The 19381-nt window shown below is 29.8% G+C and overlaps 2 protein-coding genes, 1 non-coding gene and 1 pseudogene across 4 annotated transcripts; all 4 read left to right on the forward strand.

Moving 5' to 3' along the window:
- Positions 1 to 770: 770 nt before the first annotated feature.
- On the forward strand, positions 771 to 5193 carry LOC110628215 (serine/threonine protein phosphatase 2A 57 kDa regulatory subunit B' theta isoform). Of its 2 annotated transcripts, none has more exons than XM_021774760.2 (3): positions 771 to 931; positions 1107 to 2799; positions 4344 to 5193. In XM_021774760.2, exons 2-3 carry the CDS (start codon positions 1582 to 1584, stop codon positions 4701 to 4703), a joined length of 1578 nt encoding a protein of 525 aa, XP_021630452.1. In that variant the 5' UTR covers positions 771 to 931; positions 1107 to 1581; the 3' UTR covers positions 4704 to 5193. The 2 variants fall into 2 exon arrangements, with proteins under 2 accessions (XP_021630452.1, XP_021630453.1); XM_021774761.2 differs by having other exon boundaries at positions 773 to 931; positions 1158 to 2799.
- Positions 5194 to 6388: 1195 nt separating this feature from the next.
- Positions 6389 to 6461, forward strand: TRNAF-GAA. The gene has a single exon. It is a non-coding gene; the product is annotated as a tRNA-Phe (tRNA).
- Positions 6462 to 9955: 3494 nt separating this feature from the next.
- Positions 9956 to 11545, forward strand: LOC110627275 (BAHD acyltransferase At5g47980). The gene has a single exon (XM_021773525.1). It carries the CDS (start codon positions 9971 to 9973, stop codon positions 11264 to 11266), a length of 1296 nt encoding a protein of 431 aa, XP_021629217.1. The 5' UTR covers positions 9956 to 9970; the 3' UTR covers positions 11267 to 11545.
- A 3836-nt stretch (positions 11546 to 15381) lies between these two features.
- Positions 15382 to 16831, forward strand: LOC110628906 (annotated as a pseudogene).
- The last annotated feature ends 2550 nt before the right edge of the window (positions 16832 to 19381 follow it).

Genomic DNA, 19381 nt, shown 5'->3' on the forward strand with positions numbered 1-19381 from the left:
TTAAATTATCGAAGAAAAGGGAAAAAAAAAAGTTCTAAGGTTTTTTTCCACATAAACTAAAGTTTCAAATGCATTTATTTTGAGAAAAAATGTCAGCAAATAAGAAAATACTAGAAAAGATCATTCATAGGTCTATAATTAATAGCCTATTGGGAGCCGATAATACCATTAAAAAAAATCAATGAAAAAAAAAAATGAAAACGACGTGTACTTGTGAAATAGATAGGTTTCCTAAATGATGATGGTAAAGCTAGTTTTATAAAGCAAAAGAAAATCTCTTTTTTTTTTTTTTTAAATTCTTCTCTTTTATAAAAAAAAAAATAATTAAATTTTCACTCTTCCATCCTCTTAAACCGAATCAGTATAAATGAGGATATTTTAAAGAATAATGAAACAAAATCTATTGTTATACTGATATTAATTATTTTTTTAAAATTCGTGTGAAAAGCTGTAAGTTATTTTTGTGATGAACGAAATATTATTTTTAAAATAAAAATTATTAAATTATGTTAAATTTAAATTTAATATTATTTAATTAATATGTTTGAAAAAATATTTCTTTTTTTCAATATCTTTAGTTCTTATATGGCAAAATTGCACAAGTTGACTGTGGGGATAACGTTGGATAAATCATATACCAAATCGATTTTTTTTCCTTAAATAAAAAAGGACAATAATATTTTATTTTACGTTTCTTCTAGTGTTCATTAAAAATTCCAATTGGATTCTTTCTTTTTTTGAAAATTATATTTTTCTTTAATCTTCTCATGGGTTCCATTTACGGTCTGTGAAGTGTTAAAGGGAGCTGCTTTGGCCACTTGTGCTCTTTCTTTTTCTCCGTCTCTGGTCCAAAGTAATCGAGTAAAAAGGAAAAGGGGAAGGAAAGAAAAAATTAAAGCCTTTCTTGCTCTGCTTCTCTTTCAAATCTCTTGTAAGTATCAAACATTCTTGTTTTTTCTTCAAATGTAATCTGGGTTTGCTTCATTTTTATCGTTTTACTGTTTGTTTTTGACTTTTAATTCACGTATTTTCTATTTACTTTCCCTTAATTTTGGTGTTGGGTTTTTGTTTAATAATGCTATTTTGTTGTTTCTGATCGAACCCAGATCCTATCCCTGTCTGATTCAGCTGTGTTGGCTGCTGTTTTTGGTATACAGAACAACGAAGAAGCTTTATTCTCTGTGTGATTTATATGGGAAGTTGTTGACTGTTATTTTTTCAGTTTTTGCATCTGGGTTCCTGAGTTTGACGACAAAAGGGTCTCGATTCCTGTTCTTGGATTATGCACTGGTAAAAGAGCTTCTCCCCGATTCTCCAGATGATGATATGTCGAAATAAGCAGCTTTCTTACGATGCTTTAGCTTATGTTTCTGGGTTTTGCTTAGTTTGTGTTTGGAAGTGGTCTCTGTATGGTTGGAATTTTGTTTCCGTTGTTTGATATGGATTTTTGCACTTTTGTGCTGTTCTCTGATCGTGAATTTGAGCTTCTGTCCTTTTAATGGACTGAAATCCGCTCGAGAGGAGTCTCTAAACAAGCCGGGTTTTGTTGGAATTTGTGAACTTGTATATAGATTTTGAGTTATGATTAAGCAAATACTTGGTAGGCTTCCACGGAAGCCATCTAAATCATCTGAGAATCGTGAATTTGGTGGTTCATCTGTACCTTCTTCAAATACTTCCACTAGTTCTAGAAGCAGTAATCTTGCGAGTAATAGGCCTGTCACTTCAGATAATACATCTCCTCCTCCCTCTGACTCTGCTTCATATTTAGGTTACGGTCATGGAAGTAAACCTACCCAGGCTGTGAATTCAAAACTGAATGGAAATTCAGTAATTGCTACCTATGAGGCATTGCCAGGATTCAAGGATGTTCCCAATTCTGAGAAGCAAAATTTGTTTATTAGAAAGCTGAAGTTATGTTGCGTGGTATTTGACTTCACGGATCCAAGTAAGAATTTGAAAGAGAAGGACATCAAGCGCCAGACGTTGGTGGAACTTGTGGATTATGCAAGTTCTGCAAACGGGAAGTTCACAGAAACTGTCATGGAGGAAGGTATAAAGATGGTATCTGTGAATTTATTTAGGTCGCTTACGCCACAACCCCGTGAGAATAAGGCTTTAGAAGCCTTTGATTTGGAAGAGGAGGAACCCTTGATGGATCCTGCATGGCCTCACTTGCAAATTGTTTATGAATTCTTTCTGAGATTTGTTGCATCTCCTGAGACAGATGCGAAGTTGGCTAAAAGGTATATTGATCACTCTTTTATTCTCAAGTTGTTAGATCTGTTTGATTCCGAGGATCCAAGGGAGAGGGAGTACCTGAAAACAATTCTCCATCGCATCTATGGGAAGTTTATGGTTCATCGCCCGTTTATCAGGAAGGCTATTAATAACATATTCTTCCGTTTTATTTTTGAAACAGAGAAGCATAATGGCATTGCAGAACTTTTAGAGGTTTTAGGGAGTATAATCAATGGGTTTGCTCTGCCTCTAAAAGAAGAACATAAATTGTTCCTTGTTCGGTCTTTAATCCCCCTTCATAAACCAAAGAGCTTACCCATGTACCATCAGCAGTTATCGTACTGCATTTCGCAGTTTGTGGAAAAAGACTGCAAGCTTGCAGACACTGTTATAAGGGGTTTATTGAAGTACTGGCCTATCACTAATAGTTCCAAGGAGGTAATGTTCCTAGGTGAGCTGGAGGAAATCTTAGAAGCAACTCAGCCAGCAGAATTTCAAAGATGTATGGTACCCCTGTTCCGTCAGATAGCTCGTTGCTTAAGCAGTTTACACTTCCAGGTAGTGAAGCATAAAAATCTATACTTGCCTTCTTTGCTTGGTATGGAATGAACATATTACATGGAAGCATGCATCAAATGTTGTCTGTTAAAGATTGCTTTGTGTATGATATGTGTGTGTGTGTGTGTGTGTGTGTGTGAGAGAGAGAGAGAGAGAGAGGGAGATTTTTGCAGTTTGGAATTTGAAGTATGCTTTTTTCCTTTCAAAGTGGTGTCATTTTTTTAGTTAGACTTGAAATGCCTGATATGCTGCAGTTTTATGCATTATTCTTGAGCTTAAAAAGGTTGCTTTTATTACTTTTTTGTAATTTCCATTTCCACTTGATAGAAGAAATGGTTATTGCAAAATCTTTTAAATTTGTGCTTATCCTATAACATCTATGTGCCAATTTTGTACTGTTATAATCCGGTTATTACACTTAATATGTGAATTTAGGCATATGTTTCATTTTTCTGCTGCTATTGATGATGTTGTAGATACATTTGCCTTGCACTTCTAAGATGGTTTACTTTTCTATTATAGAGTAGATGTGTTTGATTATGTCTACACACACATTCTATTTTTGTCTCGATGAGATACAGCATATTATAGCTGGTACTACATATGAACCTACAGGGTCATGTTTTTGACACTGACCATAATTATTCTGGTCCATTAGAATGGAAGAGTACTGAGAGGCTGACTTTCAGTTCACTCAGCAAATGGAAATGATGAATAAAATATTAGACTTCATCCAAGGGGGAAAACCGAAAAGGACAAAAGTTAAGATACCGAATATGCTTCTAATCTGTATTCTGTACTCATTAGTGGGACTTTGGACTCTTAACTGAACAAATTTCAACCTCCTATGTGAAATTTTCTGATGCCTTCAGATTGCATAGGATTGCTAGCAACTTAGCATTACTAATTCTATGCTCAAACGTCAATTTCATTAGAAATTGAGTTGCATTGTTGACTATGATATTAAGATCTCTATGTCCATCTTGAATTTCTGAATGGTTCTGACTCATGTTGTATGAAGAAAGTATTTTAGTTTCCGTGCATCAGTAAAAATGAATTTCATGGCTTGGTAGATGTTGAAGCATTTGTAGTGCTGATGATAATGCTTTGGTTGTTGGAGTAATCTTCAACTAGGATACAAAATTTAGGCACGCAGTCATTTAATTCTGCATTATCTGACCTTTAGCATTTTAGCATTTGACTTTGGTAAAGGTAGACTGTACTTTACATGGTGTCTTCATCTGGTGTTATGGTTGACTGGACTTTATTGTTATGGATGTTATTGTTATGGTTCAAGGTAAGGTTGTATATGCCTACAAGTGCCTGTCATCATGTAGTTTCACATGAGGGCATCTGGAGACATGTTGGTAATAAAGTAATCTATATACTATTGTTGATTAATAATCAAGTAATTCAGAAATTGATGAGAGGATTTTGGACTTGAAAGCAATAGCCATATGTTTGTAATAGATTCTACCTCTTATTGGCCATTCATGCTGCACCTTTTCTAATTTAAATTTATGGTAAATAATCTTTTCCTTCAGGTGGCAGAAAGGGCTTTGTACTTATGGAACAATGATCATATTGAGAATTTAATCAGACAGAACCGAAAAGTTATACTGCCCATTATCTTCCCTGCCTTGGAAAAGAATGGACGTAAACATTGGAATCAGGTGGTCCAGAGCTTAACTGTTAATGTTCGGAAGATCTTTGCTGATATTGATCCTGAGCTGTTTGAAGAGTGCTTAAAGCAGTTTGAAGAAGATGAAGCAAAGGCAGAGGACATGAAAATGAAACAAGAAGCCACATGGAAGCGCTTAGAAGAGATTGCCGCAAGCAAAACTACAAATAGTGAAGCAGTGCATGTTCCACACACCGCACCCACCCTAACAACTTCAGGCTAGAGCCATAGTGATATCCATGTTTTGTATAAAGTATTCAATTTTATTGATTGGTCTAGGAGCCAAAAGATGGTTACTAAGATAGAAAAAGTGCCCAATTACTCTGTTGCTGCACTCCAATTTTTTCTGGTTGTCAAAGTCCCGACACTCAGGAAAACCTTTGTTAAACAATGGAGTTGAGATGCCATTTGCTCATGGGGATATTATACATTCGGAGCAGGTATCGGTAAGCTGTGCTCCATATTTATGATGAGGGAGGGGATATGGCTAGTCAGTTTGGCCGCCTTGTAGTCGATACTCGAGCTGTCTCAAGGAGCTACAAAATTACAGGTACTCAAGTACACAGTCTTGAGTTTAATTGTTTTTGATGTAATCTTGGCCTAATTTCATATGGGTATGTATAATATATATTTATTTTGTAATATTCAACTTTGCTGGTGTGAATTCATACTTTCACAACTATGTTAATCTGAAAGAGTGTGATTCTTTTTTCCTCCTCTTCCTTTTGGGTGAGTGGGCAGGTGCTGTTATTTCTGCGAGTTCTTGCTGGATGGGTACTTTTACTCTTCCAGCAAAATAGTTGCAATTTCTTTTGTATGCCATTGCAAGAACTCCTTCACTAGGATTTGGTTTTCTGGGAATTAGAATGCTTTATGTTTTCAGCCTTTTGCTTTATTAGTATTGGAAAGAGACAAAAAGCCTCAGACGTGGATAGAGGTGAGCAATCGGTCGGTTCGATTTAAAATCAAATCGAACTTAATCAAATAAATTGTTAAAATTGGAATTTCTCCCTTGAAGTAAAATATAAGAGGACTATTATCTCCCCACAGTTTTTAAAAAGTGAGATTTTGGAAAAATAAGGAATTTAGGTATTTTCTTACAAATGACATTTATATTTCTCTTTTTGTCTCTGATATACATTAATTTATAAAATTGAAAATTGAATCATATTTCAAGTGAATTAATTTTGGAGTGATTAGTAGTTTGATTAAATGAAATTGAAAATTTAGGATTTTCTTATTATTATAATTGATAAAATATTTTAATTTAAAACATGATGGATGAATATAGGATGATAAATTTATTCCAAAATAGCAATTTTTTTTCATAAATTGTAATTTGTTTAATTTTGTTAATTTTTGAATTTGTATTAATTAGTTATTCAATCTAATAAATTTCCAATTATCTGTATACAAATTACAAATTATTTAATAATTACCCTCTTAAATAATATTAGATAGTAATTATTCCTTTTTAACTGAAAATTTAAGGGAGTAAAATCTGAAATTTCTCAGATTTTTTTTTTTTTGAATAAAAAATTTCTCAGATTTATTCAGATTCACTTATTATCATATTAAATCTATATGTGCAGTAATAATTGTTATCATGTAATATAAATATAATTTTACATAGTATATAATTTTCATATTTTTTAATGTGGTTTCTTAAAAATAATATTAATATTAATAAATAATATAATCTATATTTCTTTCTATATTCTATGTGAATTTAACTCTTTCTCTCATGTACTAAAAATTATTAAAAATATAGAAATATAAAAAATAAAATATATGCTCTTATTATATTAAATAAATAATTATATTCATAGATTATAATATTATATTTTCTACATGTTAAAAAATATGTAATTATTTGTTTATATATTAATGTCACAAAAATAAACGTCAGCGGGGATAGCTCAGTTGGGAGAGCGTCAGACTGAAGATCTGAAGGTCGCGTGTTCGATCCACGCTCACCGCATTATTATTATTTTTCTTTTTCCTTTTAAAAGTAAAAATTATTTAATTAATCTTTTTTTTTTTGGAAGAATTAATCCTATCGACACGAAGCTCTAAAGCAGTACTGAAAATTAATCCAACAACGAATCCACTGTGATCATTAAACCTTCCTCAGAATTCCTCCGTTGATCAGATCTGTCGTAGCATATGTCTCCCGCTTATTTTCTGCTGTCCCAAACAGTCCAGTGACAACATTTCCCGGAAAATCCACTGTGCCAAAGACTTCCTTATCTTCAGCTTCATCTGGAAGGATTAGAGATAATGTCACAATCAACTGTAACGACGAGGGCGGTCCAATTTCTAAAAGCAATATTAATTAATTGCCAGACTTTATATTATGTTCTCGTAGATAATTAGTATTGATTATATCATGAGAAATTAACTATTTAATTTATGTGATATGAATACTTATAAACTTAATATAATAATAATAATAAGTAAATTTAAAAATTTTTAAGTTTAACTCCTTCGATTTTTTATTTTCAATTCAAAAAATAAAAATAAAAGTGATGTGATAGAGAAAAATTTATTAGTTAATTTTTTTGTTTTAAAAAAATATATTTAAATATTTTTTAAATTTTAAAATTTTTATTTATTAATTTATTTAAAAATACATTAAAATAAATAAATTTTTTAAAAATTTAAGAGATTAATCAATGAATTTTATGAAATTATAAAGACACTTACAGTCTAATCTAATGATAAGTGTATTTGAGTAAATTTGAAAGATTTTAGGTTTTACTTTTTCGATCTTTAATTTTTGTTTTAAAAAAAAATTATAGAGACTAAATAATAAAATATTTAACATCCAAAATTAATTAGTATACTTTTTAAAATATTAAAAATATTTTAATATATTTTTTAAAATAAAAAAATTAATTAATGAATTTTGTTATATTATATGAATCAAATAATAATTTTTTCTTTGATTATTTTTTTTAAAAATTTTACTAATATAGTAGCCTTCCTCAATCGACTCTGCAATCAAATATGTTTTATATTATCAAACAATATATATTTTTTCAATACATTATAACAAGTCAATAATAAATACAATTATATATATAATTTATATGTAACATATCAAAAGAACACATTTGATTTAATACATTGAAGTCTACCCTAAAAGTAGAAGCAAGTTTGAGCATCTACTCCACCAGTTTCCTATTAAAAAACTTTCAATTTAAAGTGAAATGATTAAGATTCGATAATATTAATTATTCTAGTAATTATTAACTATTTTAATACTAAATAAACGTTACAAGTATTAATTTTCTGCAGTTAATTTTTTAAACCATTAAATATTAATATTTTAATTAATATTATTTTAAAAATTATTGTTCCAACATAGATTTAATGATTAGTGGATTATTAAAAACTATTCTTTATATATTAGGTGAATCGCTTGTAAAAAAGAACTATCCACGACTAAAATAATTAATATTCTCGTATGACTGTCGGATTTCACCACCACAGGATGAGACCGGGTCTAAGAAGGCAGTGCCAGTCTGAAATTCATGAACCTTCTACAACAGACCGGTCCAACGCTTTCAGTCTTGATTCGAAAACGCGGAGCAGACCGAGTCATTCACAAGTGCAGATTTAGTAAGAAGAAGTTCAGTCCGGTGACGTAATATGAAGAAGGATAGTAGGTCCAATTACTTTACAGTCCTGTCTTTACGCGCGCCAAAAGGAATTAAATAGCCATCTGGTATAGAAAGAGCGTCTGACGCTTTCGTATGTACGGACCTACGTGACAGAGACATGTAGCACTGTAGCAGAGAGACAGTTATGAGTCACTAATAAACAAAAGAAAATGAATAAAAATAGAGGAACACCTCCTCTCCGGCCAATATTATATAGCTACTATAAACCCTATTCTCAGTATATCAGAATATTATTCTCAAATAAAAAAAAATTACATCGTCAATTTTAAGCCTTTCCATATTTGTGCTTAAATTATTTATATACATTTTACTAGAAAAACACATTTTATTAAAAAAAAAATATTTTTCTTAAGCCAGCAGTTTGGCAGTTCCTATCATCGCTTAATTATTTTTAATTAATCTTGTCCATATTTTATTTTGGTCAAATTCTCACCATCAAGCATGCGTAACTATACGATGTTTTCCTTAAAATATCTAATTAATAAAATCATGCAGTTCAAAATTCTTATTTTTTTTTCAATTTATATAAAAATTGATAACAAATAATTAAAATTATTTTAAAAATAGCAAATAAATAAATAAATTATTATTAAATTTTAAATTTGAATTTTAATAATGTGAATTCTACGAAAGCTAAGTAAGTCAACTGCTATGGAGTTATGAGGCTCAGCTGTATATATTGAACATGCAATTAATTAATTTGTTAATTATTTTTATATTTGCTTAATTCACACATTATTCTTCAATCAAGATAGATTTTTAATTTATTTTTTTTAAATTTACCTCGTTGACTTTATAAATCAAGTCATACTTGTATAAACTACAATAACTAATCATCATCATTATCTCATAAAATTTGAGTTGAAATCTTAATCTGATCGAAACTTTAAAAAATTATATATGTTATATCAATAATTTACGTAATATTATTTAACTATCAAATTTAGGAAGAAACCTCTCACAGGATAGCTACAATGCTTACTCTACACATTAATAAAATTACTAAAAAACATTATCATTATTATTATTATAATTATTTGTATTAAGAACTTATTACTTTAATAACCAAAATTTACGGGGAAAAAAATTTTTATTTATAAAACTGTATTTCGCCGCCATTTTTAAAGGTTTATTGGCTCTTAATTTTAGAAAATTTCATATTTATAATCTAAATTTTTAATTTTAAATAAAAAAATTTCAACTTTTAAATTTATTATAATTATAATAATTTTTTAAATTAATTTATATAATATACTATATATTATTATTTTTATAATATAAATAACTTAATTGATTGGAATTAAATTTTAATTAAAATTCTAAACTCTTAATTATATAAAATTTCTAAATTATATAATTGAATTACTTAATTCTCTCGTACCTAAATAAGAATTTTAATTAAATATTTTAGACAATTAGGCATTTAAAATCTTAACTAAAGTTTAATTTAAGATAATCAATTTATTTATATAGTATAAATAAATTTGATTTATTTATTTTCACTTTTCTTTATTTAAAATCTTCATGATTTTATTTTATTTTATTTTTATTTATTCAATAAAATTAATTTATTTAATAGTATTTCAGAAATCGACCCTACTTACCATTATCATAAATTTTATTTCAACTATATTCCTTTGCCAACTCTATACATATTTGATTCTCAATTTATTATTATTTTTTGTATTTAATTACTATAATAGTATTAGAAGACTTTGGATTTTAATTTATATATATATATAACCATTATTATCATCCTCGGCCATAGGATTTCAAAGCAAGTGTTCAAACCATCCCCAGTAAGATGGCTAAGGTATTGAAAGTTGAGATCATACAGAAACAAATCATCAAGCCATCTTCTCCAACCCCACCTGAGCTCAAAAGCCTCAAGCTTTCTCTTCTTGATCAGTTCACTCCGATCACTTACACACCAATAATTCTATTTTACCCTGCAAGTGCTGAAAGATCACAGAAGCTGAAGTCATCGTTGTCTGAAACCTTAACTCTTTGGTACCCACTTGCAGGCAGGCTCAAAGATAATAGCTTTATAGAGTGTGAAGATCAAGGAGCTGAATATCTCGAAGCTCGAATCAAATGTTCTCTCTCCGAGATTCTTAATAAGCCTGATGTAGAAGTGTTAAAGCAATTCCTGCCCGCGGCTATTGAATCTCCTGAAGCAGCTACAGGTAATCTTTTACTCGTCCAAGCTACTTTCTTTGATTGTGGTGGCTTGGCAATTGGGGTTTGTATCTCGCACAAGATGGCTGATGCAGCCACGTTAACTACATTCATCCGAAGCTGGGCTGCAATGGCTAATGGCTCGAGTGAACTAGTGCGTCCAGTGTTTATGGGTGCATCTATGTTCCCACCCATAGACATGTCAATTCCAAATGCATCAGTGGAGCTGATGCAACGAAAGTGCATCACAAAAAGATTTGTGTTCAATGCCTCGAAGATTACTGCCTTGAGAGCTAAAGTCGCCAGCACAACCGTGCCAAAGCCAACACGAGTAGAAGCTGTATCGGCACTTATCTGGAAAACTGTGATGTCTGTGGTGAGATCAAACTCAGGATCTCTCAGGCCATCTATGTGGGCAATTTCTGTGGATTTGCGAAAGCGGCTGACTCCGACCTTACCACAAAACTACTCAGGCAACTGCGTGGGATTCATTGGTCCAAGGAACATGGAAGCTGATGATAACGAGCTAGAGTTGCAAAGTTTATTGGGGAAAATAAGGAAAGAAATGGAAGGATTTGGTGAAAACTACGTGAAAAAACTTCAGGGGGAGGGAGCTTTATTAGCAATCTGCGAGTTTTCTAAGGAATTTGGCGAGCTTGCCATGAGCGATCACATAGACTTCTATGTCTGCTCTAGCTGGTGTAAATTCGACCTATATGCTGCTGATTTCGGATGGGGGAGGCCCATATGGGCTAGCAATACAAGTACAAAAGTAAGGAATGTGATCATTTTGATGGATGCAAGAGATGGCGAGGGAATAGAAGCATGGTTGACTCTGAGTGACGAAGACATGGCGCTGCTCGAATCTAACAAAGAGCTGCTTGAATTTGCTGCACCGAATCCTACTGTACCCCTTAGCTAGCGAAGTAATTAACAGCTGGTATAGTTTCTTTGTTTTTACTCTTGGGAGTTCGTGTTTCGTCTACCCATTTATGTCCAAAAACTGAGTATATGTTCCATGTGACACAGATTGTCTTCTTCTTCTGCCATGTAACAAACCACCGCAACGTTTACTGTCTTGATTTTTCTTTATGTTTGAAACAGAATGCTTTTCAGGCAGCCTGCTATGTGTCTGTTGTTATGTAATAACAGTTATACATGTTAGAAACTTGGAATATTGCCATTAATGACCTCATAATCCAAAAAAAGCAAAATCATCTATTATCCTGTGTGCTCAAGATCAGTTCTCCATCTGCGCCGCTGCCCGCTAGCTGGAAGGCTCAGGGACGATCAATGTTACTGCAATCTTGAGTAGTCACTTGGTGGTTCAGATTTTTTTTTTTTTTTGGTTTTTTTTTTCTAGTCACTGTGGTGGAATCTCAATTGCTGTGTGCATGTATTACAAGATCCTGGAGATGCGTTCCTCCATCAATGACTGGGCCGCCGGCTGCCGTGTGGCTCCATGTTAAATATAATCATGTGTTCGATGGGCTAAGAAGGAGGGAAATTCTCCAAGCAAGTATTAATTTGTTTTATTTAAGAGAGACTGATGCTGATCAGCTTCTTTTAGGATTTTTTTTTTCATAAGCTATAATTTAGTTTTGACAATTTAATAAAATTTATATATAATTTTTGTATTTCTAAAAAATAAAATATTTAGTGTAATTAAATTAGTTATTTTACGCATCAATTTTTGGATTAGCCAGCTGTAGGTAGGCTGCGTTTTTATCAAAAATTTTAATTTTTAAATTTGCTTCTTTATTTTCTTAAGCCAGAAGTTATGGCTGCTCCTTTAATAGCTTATTTAATTATAACCTTCTCCATAATTTACTAATTTTGGTCAAACATAAATTATATTCCATCCAAGCATGAAATTAATTATAGGGTATTTTTTTATTTCCTTAAATAATCTAATTAGTAAAAATTTATCGTATATGTTGAGTGTAAATTTTATGAATAGAAAATTTTGATGAGTCAAATTTCCTTTAGGAAATAAATTAAAAAAATATTAATCAACTAAAGAAAAATTAAGTAATTATGGTTCAATTTTGGGTAGAGGTGTAAACGAACTAAATTGTTCGTGAGCTATTCGAGACTCGGCTCGATAAAAACTCGATCGGGCTCGGCTCGTTTTCTAAACGAGCCGTGCTCGAGCTCATTTTTTAGGCTCATTTAATAAACGAGCCGAGCTTGAGCTTAACAGTATTCGACTCGTTTAGACTCGCGAGTTGACTCGTGAACAGACTCGTGAACAAGCTCGTGAATAGGCTTGCGAACAAACTCGTTTGCTAACATTAATCCGACATCGAAAGTTGAAGGGATATAAAGAATCGTGACTTCTCTATAAAAATATAACATTTCTACATTTTTTTCATTAGTTGTGGGTCTGAGAGATCTTAATTAAATAAAAAAATTTAATTTAGAAATCTCTTAATAACCTTATAATTTAAATTTGTTTATAATTTAAATAAATTTGAATTATATGAGCTTGTTTATAATATAATCGAGCTCAAATTCGAGTTTAAATGAATTTAAATTCGAAATTTTTGAATGGAGTTTGAGTTGGCTCGTTAATGTAATAAACGCTCGAACCGAGCTCAAGTTTAATATTTATTTATGAATCAAGTTCGAACTTATAAATGAAGCTCGAGTGGAACTCGAACTCGAACTTTTAAATTTATTTTCTAATGAAGGCTGAACTTATCAAAACTCGACTCTACTCGATTCAATTACGGTCCTAATTTTAAGCCAAAACAGAGATCTTCAGCTTTAGCTTGAAGGATAGCAACCTTTGAAGCCTTAAACACAAATATTTTGGTAACGCAGTTATCAATATTCAACTTGATCACATGATGGAACCTCAGCTTCTTCGCCGGAACCAATAGCGGTGGCTGCCCAGCCTTTCATGAATGTGCAAGCGGTGCTTGCATCAACTATCTTGTGTGAAGTGCAGAGCAAAGTAGGCGGCTTGAACAAGTAGTAAAGTTCCTGTGTATGCTTCTGAGGATTCATTTTCTACAGGAATGAATTTCCTTGTAGCCTGAGCTTCAGGGAAACTTTTCCAGTGAGAAATCTACTCGGGCTTCGACAAAAACAGCTCCATCATCATTACATTCGATCATGTTGTTGTCTTTGACTCCATCATACCACTCAATAAATAGAAGAGGACCATAGAGCCATAAGCCACAGGAAAAAACCGATCCATGAGGGAGAGCTTGATATTGCTGAGGGGAGCTGTTGGAGAAGATGGTTTATGGTTTCTCTTGTGATGATTTCGATATGCATCTGCATCTGCATTCCATCTCTACACTGTATTCTCACAACTGCATAATTCATATATGGGATCAGCAGAGATACAAGTTAGCTGAGTGTTTGCTTACCATGAAATCCCACATGGTGGGTTTAGCAGAGAAGCTATATATATAAATGTGGTATTAAAACTGTTAAAATAATTTGCTCTAAATGAAAAATGGTTGAAAAAGTTATTTACAGCTTCATTCAAATTCTATTCCCAGCTAGCCAGTGCCATCTTCTTGTGTTCTAATTATTTTAGTGGCCTTAAAGGTGAAGAAGCCATGTGAGTGTTTGACCCCCCCCAAAAAAAAAAGATAAGACCGTGTGAGTAAAAAACTTTTGTATTAAAAATATAAAATTTGTTGTTATTGATGCAAGAGTTGATTGCTTTCTGTCCAAGTTCCTTGGAAAACCCAATAATGAGGTGGTTAGAAATTTGATTTTTGTTTACATTGTTGAATCATTGGAGGAACAAAGGGGTGCACCTTTGTTACTTATTCGAGCCTCCATTTTCTCGTGGTGGATTGCCGGTTGGTGTGGCCACTTCACACAAAATTGCTGATGGAAACACAGTGAGCAGTTTCATTATCGACTGGGCAAACTCAGCTCGTGGGGCTGATTTGAATATATATATTTTGATTTATAGGATGTTGAAATAGAGCCGATTAAACTCCATCTGGAATTTTAGCTTATATTGTATGTTTTGATTTATAGGAAATTGAAATAATTGATTAATCACATTTAGTTAAAATAAAATTTAGAAAACGAAACACTAAAATTTAAAACTTTTTATTAAATTTTTAAACATTAAAAAATATTCCAAAAAATTAAGAAAATAACTATTTATAAAGTAAAAAGTTTAATATGAAAAATTATTAAAAAAATTTTAAAAAATAATAAAAATATAAAATTAATTTCTAAATAATAGAATATTTATCTCAAACATTGTGATAGATTTATAGCCTTTATTATACTTTTAAAAGTTATGTGTCTTAAAATTTTCTTTTTAAAAATATTATCGTTGGTTTTCAATGAATATTTAGAGTAGAAATTAAATTCAATTTAAATCTATCATAAAATTTAATATTAATCGCTCCGCATCGTTCCTTTTTATTTGTAGAAAACTCATTCTCAAATTATGATCGAAAGGATAATAGTAAAATAGATTCGCCATAAATATATTGAAAATTTTCATATAATTTAAAATAAAATTTAAGAGATTGCTTCACATCCGATGTATACATCCGGATGCGGGTAGAGTTTTTTCTCTCCCGTATACCAATGAATATTGAAACAAGATTCACAAACTTATGCAAAAATATATTTCTTGCAAATCTTTTAGTTGTAATTTTTTGGTTCAAATAATTCTTATTTTTTTTTAATAGGAGATCAAAGGTATAACAACTTGAATTTAAATAACTATTAATTCCAAGCTATTACATTATTCGTTCTTCCCATCATATCCATGTGACATGTCCATCAGCAAGTGGCATCTAAAAAATTAAAAATTATTTTTTGACAGTATTAAAAATGTTACTATTTCATTATTAAAAATTAACATTTTGTTTATATAATAAATTAAGTTATTTTCGATACTCTAAAATATTTATAAAATATAGCTTTATAAAATTTAAATAGAAATTATTTAGAAGACCACAAGTTTTATAACGTTTAATAATTTATATTAAAATTAATTTTAATTTTAAATAGAACAAATTTTCATATGTATATGGATAAATAATTTTTAAATTTTAATTATGATTTGCATGGCTAAATTTTAAATAGAAATAAACTTAAACAATGTGATTATTAATGGTGGTGATTGGCCTCAAAATAAACATCTCCTGTAGCAAGCAAAACGGCCAGACGACAATGGAGATCGTTACTATAGAAACCATCAAACCATCTTCTCCGACTCCATTTCACCTGAGGAATTTCCAGCTTTCCCTTCTTGATCAGCTTGCTCCTGTATGTTATGGACCTCTGCTTCTCTTCTACTCCATAAATCCCCAAATCAATCACCTGAAGCTTACACTTTCAGAAAGATCCCATCTTCTCAAGACATCTTTATCTGAAACCTTAACCAGATTCTACCCATTAGCCGGCAGAATCAAAGACGACACATCGATTGAATGCAACGACGAGGGAGTTGTTTTTGTTGAAACACGAGTCAACTGTTTTCTCTCAACGTTTCTTAGAAAACCTGATGCCCAGATGATAAGAAAGATGATTCCTGTTGAAATTGATTCCCCAGAAGCACTCTCAGGTAGTTTGCTACAAATTCAGATCAATTGTTTCGCCTGTGGTGGGTTGGCGATTGGAGTATGCATTTCGCAGAAGATATCAGATGCAATTACAGCGACGATATTCATCAAGGATTGGGCAGCCACGGCTGCCGGAGCTAGTTCTCTGCTTCCTTTATTTAACGCAGCAGCTATCTTCCCACCTAGAAATTTCTCCTTCACAAAGCCAGCTTCCAAGTTGCAGAAAGAGGCGTACATCACAAAGAGATTTGTCTTTGAAGCCTCCAAGATCGCTGCCCTTAAGGCTAAAGCTGCAAGTGAAAGCGTGGAGAATCCAACAAGAGTAGAAGCTGTAACAGGGCTCATCTGGAAATGCGCAATGAATGCTTCAAGATCAAACACAGAGCATTTCAGGCTATCAATACTTTCACAATCTGTGAACATCCGCAGAAGAATGACTCCTCCATTGCCTGAACACACAGTTTGGGAACCTAGCAGGACACTTCGCTTCACAGGCTACAGAAGGCGATGTAGAATTGGCAAGCTTAGTTTGCCAGCTGAGAAAAGGGATGAAAGATTTTGGCGAAAACTACGTGAAGAAACTTCAAGGAGATGATGCATTTGTGGCAATTTGTGAATCTTTCAAGGAAGCAGGACACTTGCTTGAAGAAGGCAACATAGATTTCTACATAACTACAAGTTTGTGCAGATTTCCATTTTATGGGATTGATTTTGGGTGGGGGAAGCCTGTGTGGGTGACAATTCCAAGTGGGGATTTCAAGAATCTTATTGTAATGATAGATGGTAGAGATGGGGATGGAATTGAGACTTGGGTGACTCTAAGTGAAGAAGACATGGCATTTTTTGAAAATGATCAAGATTTGCTTGCATTTGCTTCTTCGAATCCTAGTGTACTCTCTAATCCCATCACCCCTAAGTCTCATCTTTAAAAAAAAAAAAAATTCAATTAAGAAGTTTATGTTTATGTTTTTAATTTTGCTTGAGAGAAGGCAAATTAAAGTTTTTTACACGTATAAATATATAAATATTTAGCCTTCTTCATTATAAAAAAATGAAAAATTATGCTTCTATTAATAAATTAAAATTTTAATGTAGTTGTAAGCGTTAAATTTTAGAATATGATTTATTAATTTCTTTGCAACATCATTGTTAGTGACATAACTTACAATGCCAATAAATAAATAAAAATAGCAATAAATTAATGTCAATATTAAAAAATTAAGTTAGTCAGATTTTGACCGTTTTGTTTTAGTTGGAGCAAGAAATGACGCTTACAGCGTAACACTTGCCAACTTAGAAGTGTAACGCTTATCAATTTAAAAGTGAAAGTAGAGGAGAATAATCGAATTGAGTGGAATTGCACTCGGATTCGTTTATTAAAAATTTTATAAATTTGAAATTAAATTTTAATATTTAGCTTTAATTTGATTTAAAAATTAAATATTATAATCGAGTTTAACTTTTAAAAATATCGTTATTTCAAAAATTAAATATTATAATCGAATTCAATTCGTGAAAATATCATTTAAACTAATAACGAGTCTAATTAAAATTTAAATTTAATTAAAAAATTCGTTTAAACTAATAATAAATCTAATTCAAATTCGACCTTGAAAACTAATTAAAAAGATCATTAACAAAAATTTAATTAATTTAATTTTTAAATATTAAAATTTTAAATTATAAAGTTAAAAAAAAGTTTTAATAAAATTAAATATAATTTAATTAAAATTTATTATAATTAAATCCTTAATTTAAAATACTATAAAATATAAAATTTTTATTTATAGAAGAGTTTTATGTCTATTCTTAAAAGTTTCTAATATAGTTTCTATAATATGGTAGAGGAAATATGGTAGAGGGAATATATAGTTTCTAATATGGTAGAGGGAATATGGTAGAGAGAATATTGTTTTAGAAACTTTCAATTTCTTTTACGTAAAATAATGCGTACTGATTTTACGAAAGTCATGTTCCATCAACAACAAATTTTTTTTATTATTATTTAGATTTTAATATTTATTTATTTATTTATTTATAACATCAAATAATATTTATTATTTAAATACTAATTATAAACTTTTAATTAATTTTATAAAATATATTTAATATAAAATTAATAATATAATATTAAATTTAATAATTATTTATTTAAATATTTATGTTACATAAAAAGTTAATTAAAATATATATAATAAATATATAAATTTATATATAAACGGTCTATATAGATTAGAGAGTTTTTTAAAAAGTTTTTATTAAATTATATAGTTTTAATTAAATCTGTATAATTTTATTGTTAGTATTAATAAATATTTTTATATAAAATTTATTGATATATTTTTTTTAAATGAAAAATTTATTGATATATTATTATTGATTATTTATATATTATCATTTCATTATTTATATATTATTATTTATTTTTATTTAAATATATAATTTATATTAAATTATTTTATTATATAAAAATATTATATATATAATATAAATATAAAATATTACATAAAATAAATATATTAATATAAATATAATCAATTTAAATTATATAATTATATATATAAATTATACTTAAATTTTATCAATAAAATTATATTAATTTATATTTAAATTATATAAAAATTTTAATTTGTAAAATTAAGCAAATAATATTTAGTAGAAAAATAATTATATAAATTTATTTATAAATATATGAAAGTAATAATAATAATAATAATTTATTTAAATATTTAATAATTTAAAAAGAGTGTATAGTGAAAAATAAATATATAAAATAATAATATAATTATATAATTAAGAAATAAAAATATAAAAATTAATTATATACTATAAATAAATTAAGTGAAAACGGTGTAATCGAATCGAGTTGAGTTTCTTAACGAGTTTATTCGATGAGCATTTTAATGAGTCTGTTCACAAGTTTTTTAATAAGTTAATTTACGAGTCTCTTGATGAGTCGAATATTATAAAATTTAAATTTAATTTGTATAATAAATAAGTCTAAAAATTAAATTTAAATTTAATTTATTTAAAAATTAAATTTAAATTTAATTTATTTAAAAATTAAATTGAATCCGATTAAATTTTTATAAAATTAAATCTCAAATAATTTATGAATAGTTTAATTCATTTATGTTCTTAATCGCGAGCAAAGTCATCAAAATCAATTTTTCCTTTCTTTGTAGAAAATAATGATTTCTGAAAAATATTTTTTATAAAATATATTTTTTAAAAAATAAAATAACTTTTTATTCATTAATTATCAAAAATTTTAAAAATAAAAATATTAATAAATTTATATATAAATGTTAATAAAATTTAGAAATCGTTATAAAATTGATAAAAATTGAATGGTAGAATTAAATAATTTTTGGTCCAGAGGCTGGACAGTAGTTCGACTCACAAAAACGCATCGTATTGTCATCTCTTCACCGAAAACGCATTGAATTGTTGAGGCTAGAACAAAACAGATGGCGTGG

The sequence above is a fragment of the Manihot esculenta genome, chromosome 12 (assembly GCF_001659605.2).
Source record: "Manihot esculenta cultivar AM560-2 chromosome 12, M.esculenta_v8, whole genome shotgun sequence".
Taxonomy (NCBI): domain Eukaryota; kingdom Viridiplantae; phylum Streptophyta; class Magnoliopsida; order Malpighiales; family Euphorbiaceae; genus Manihot; species Manihot esculenta.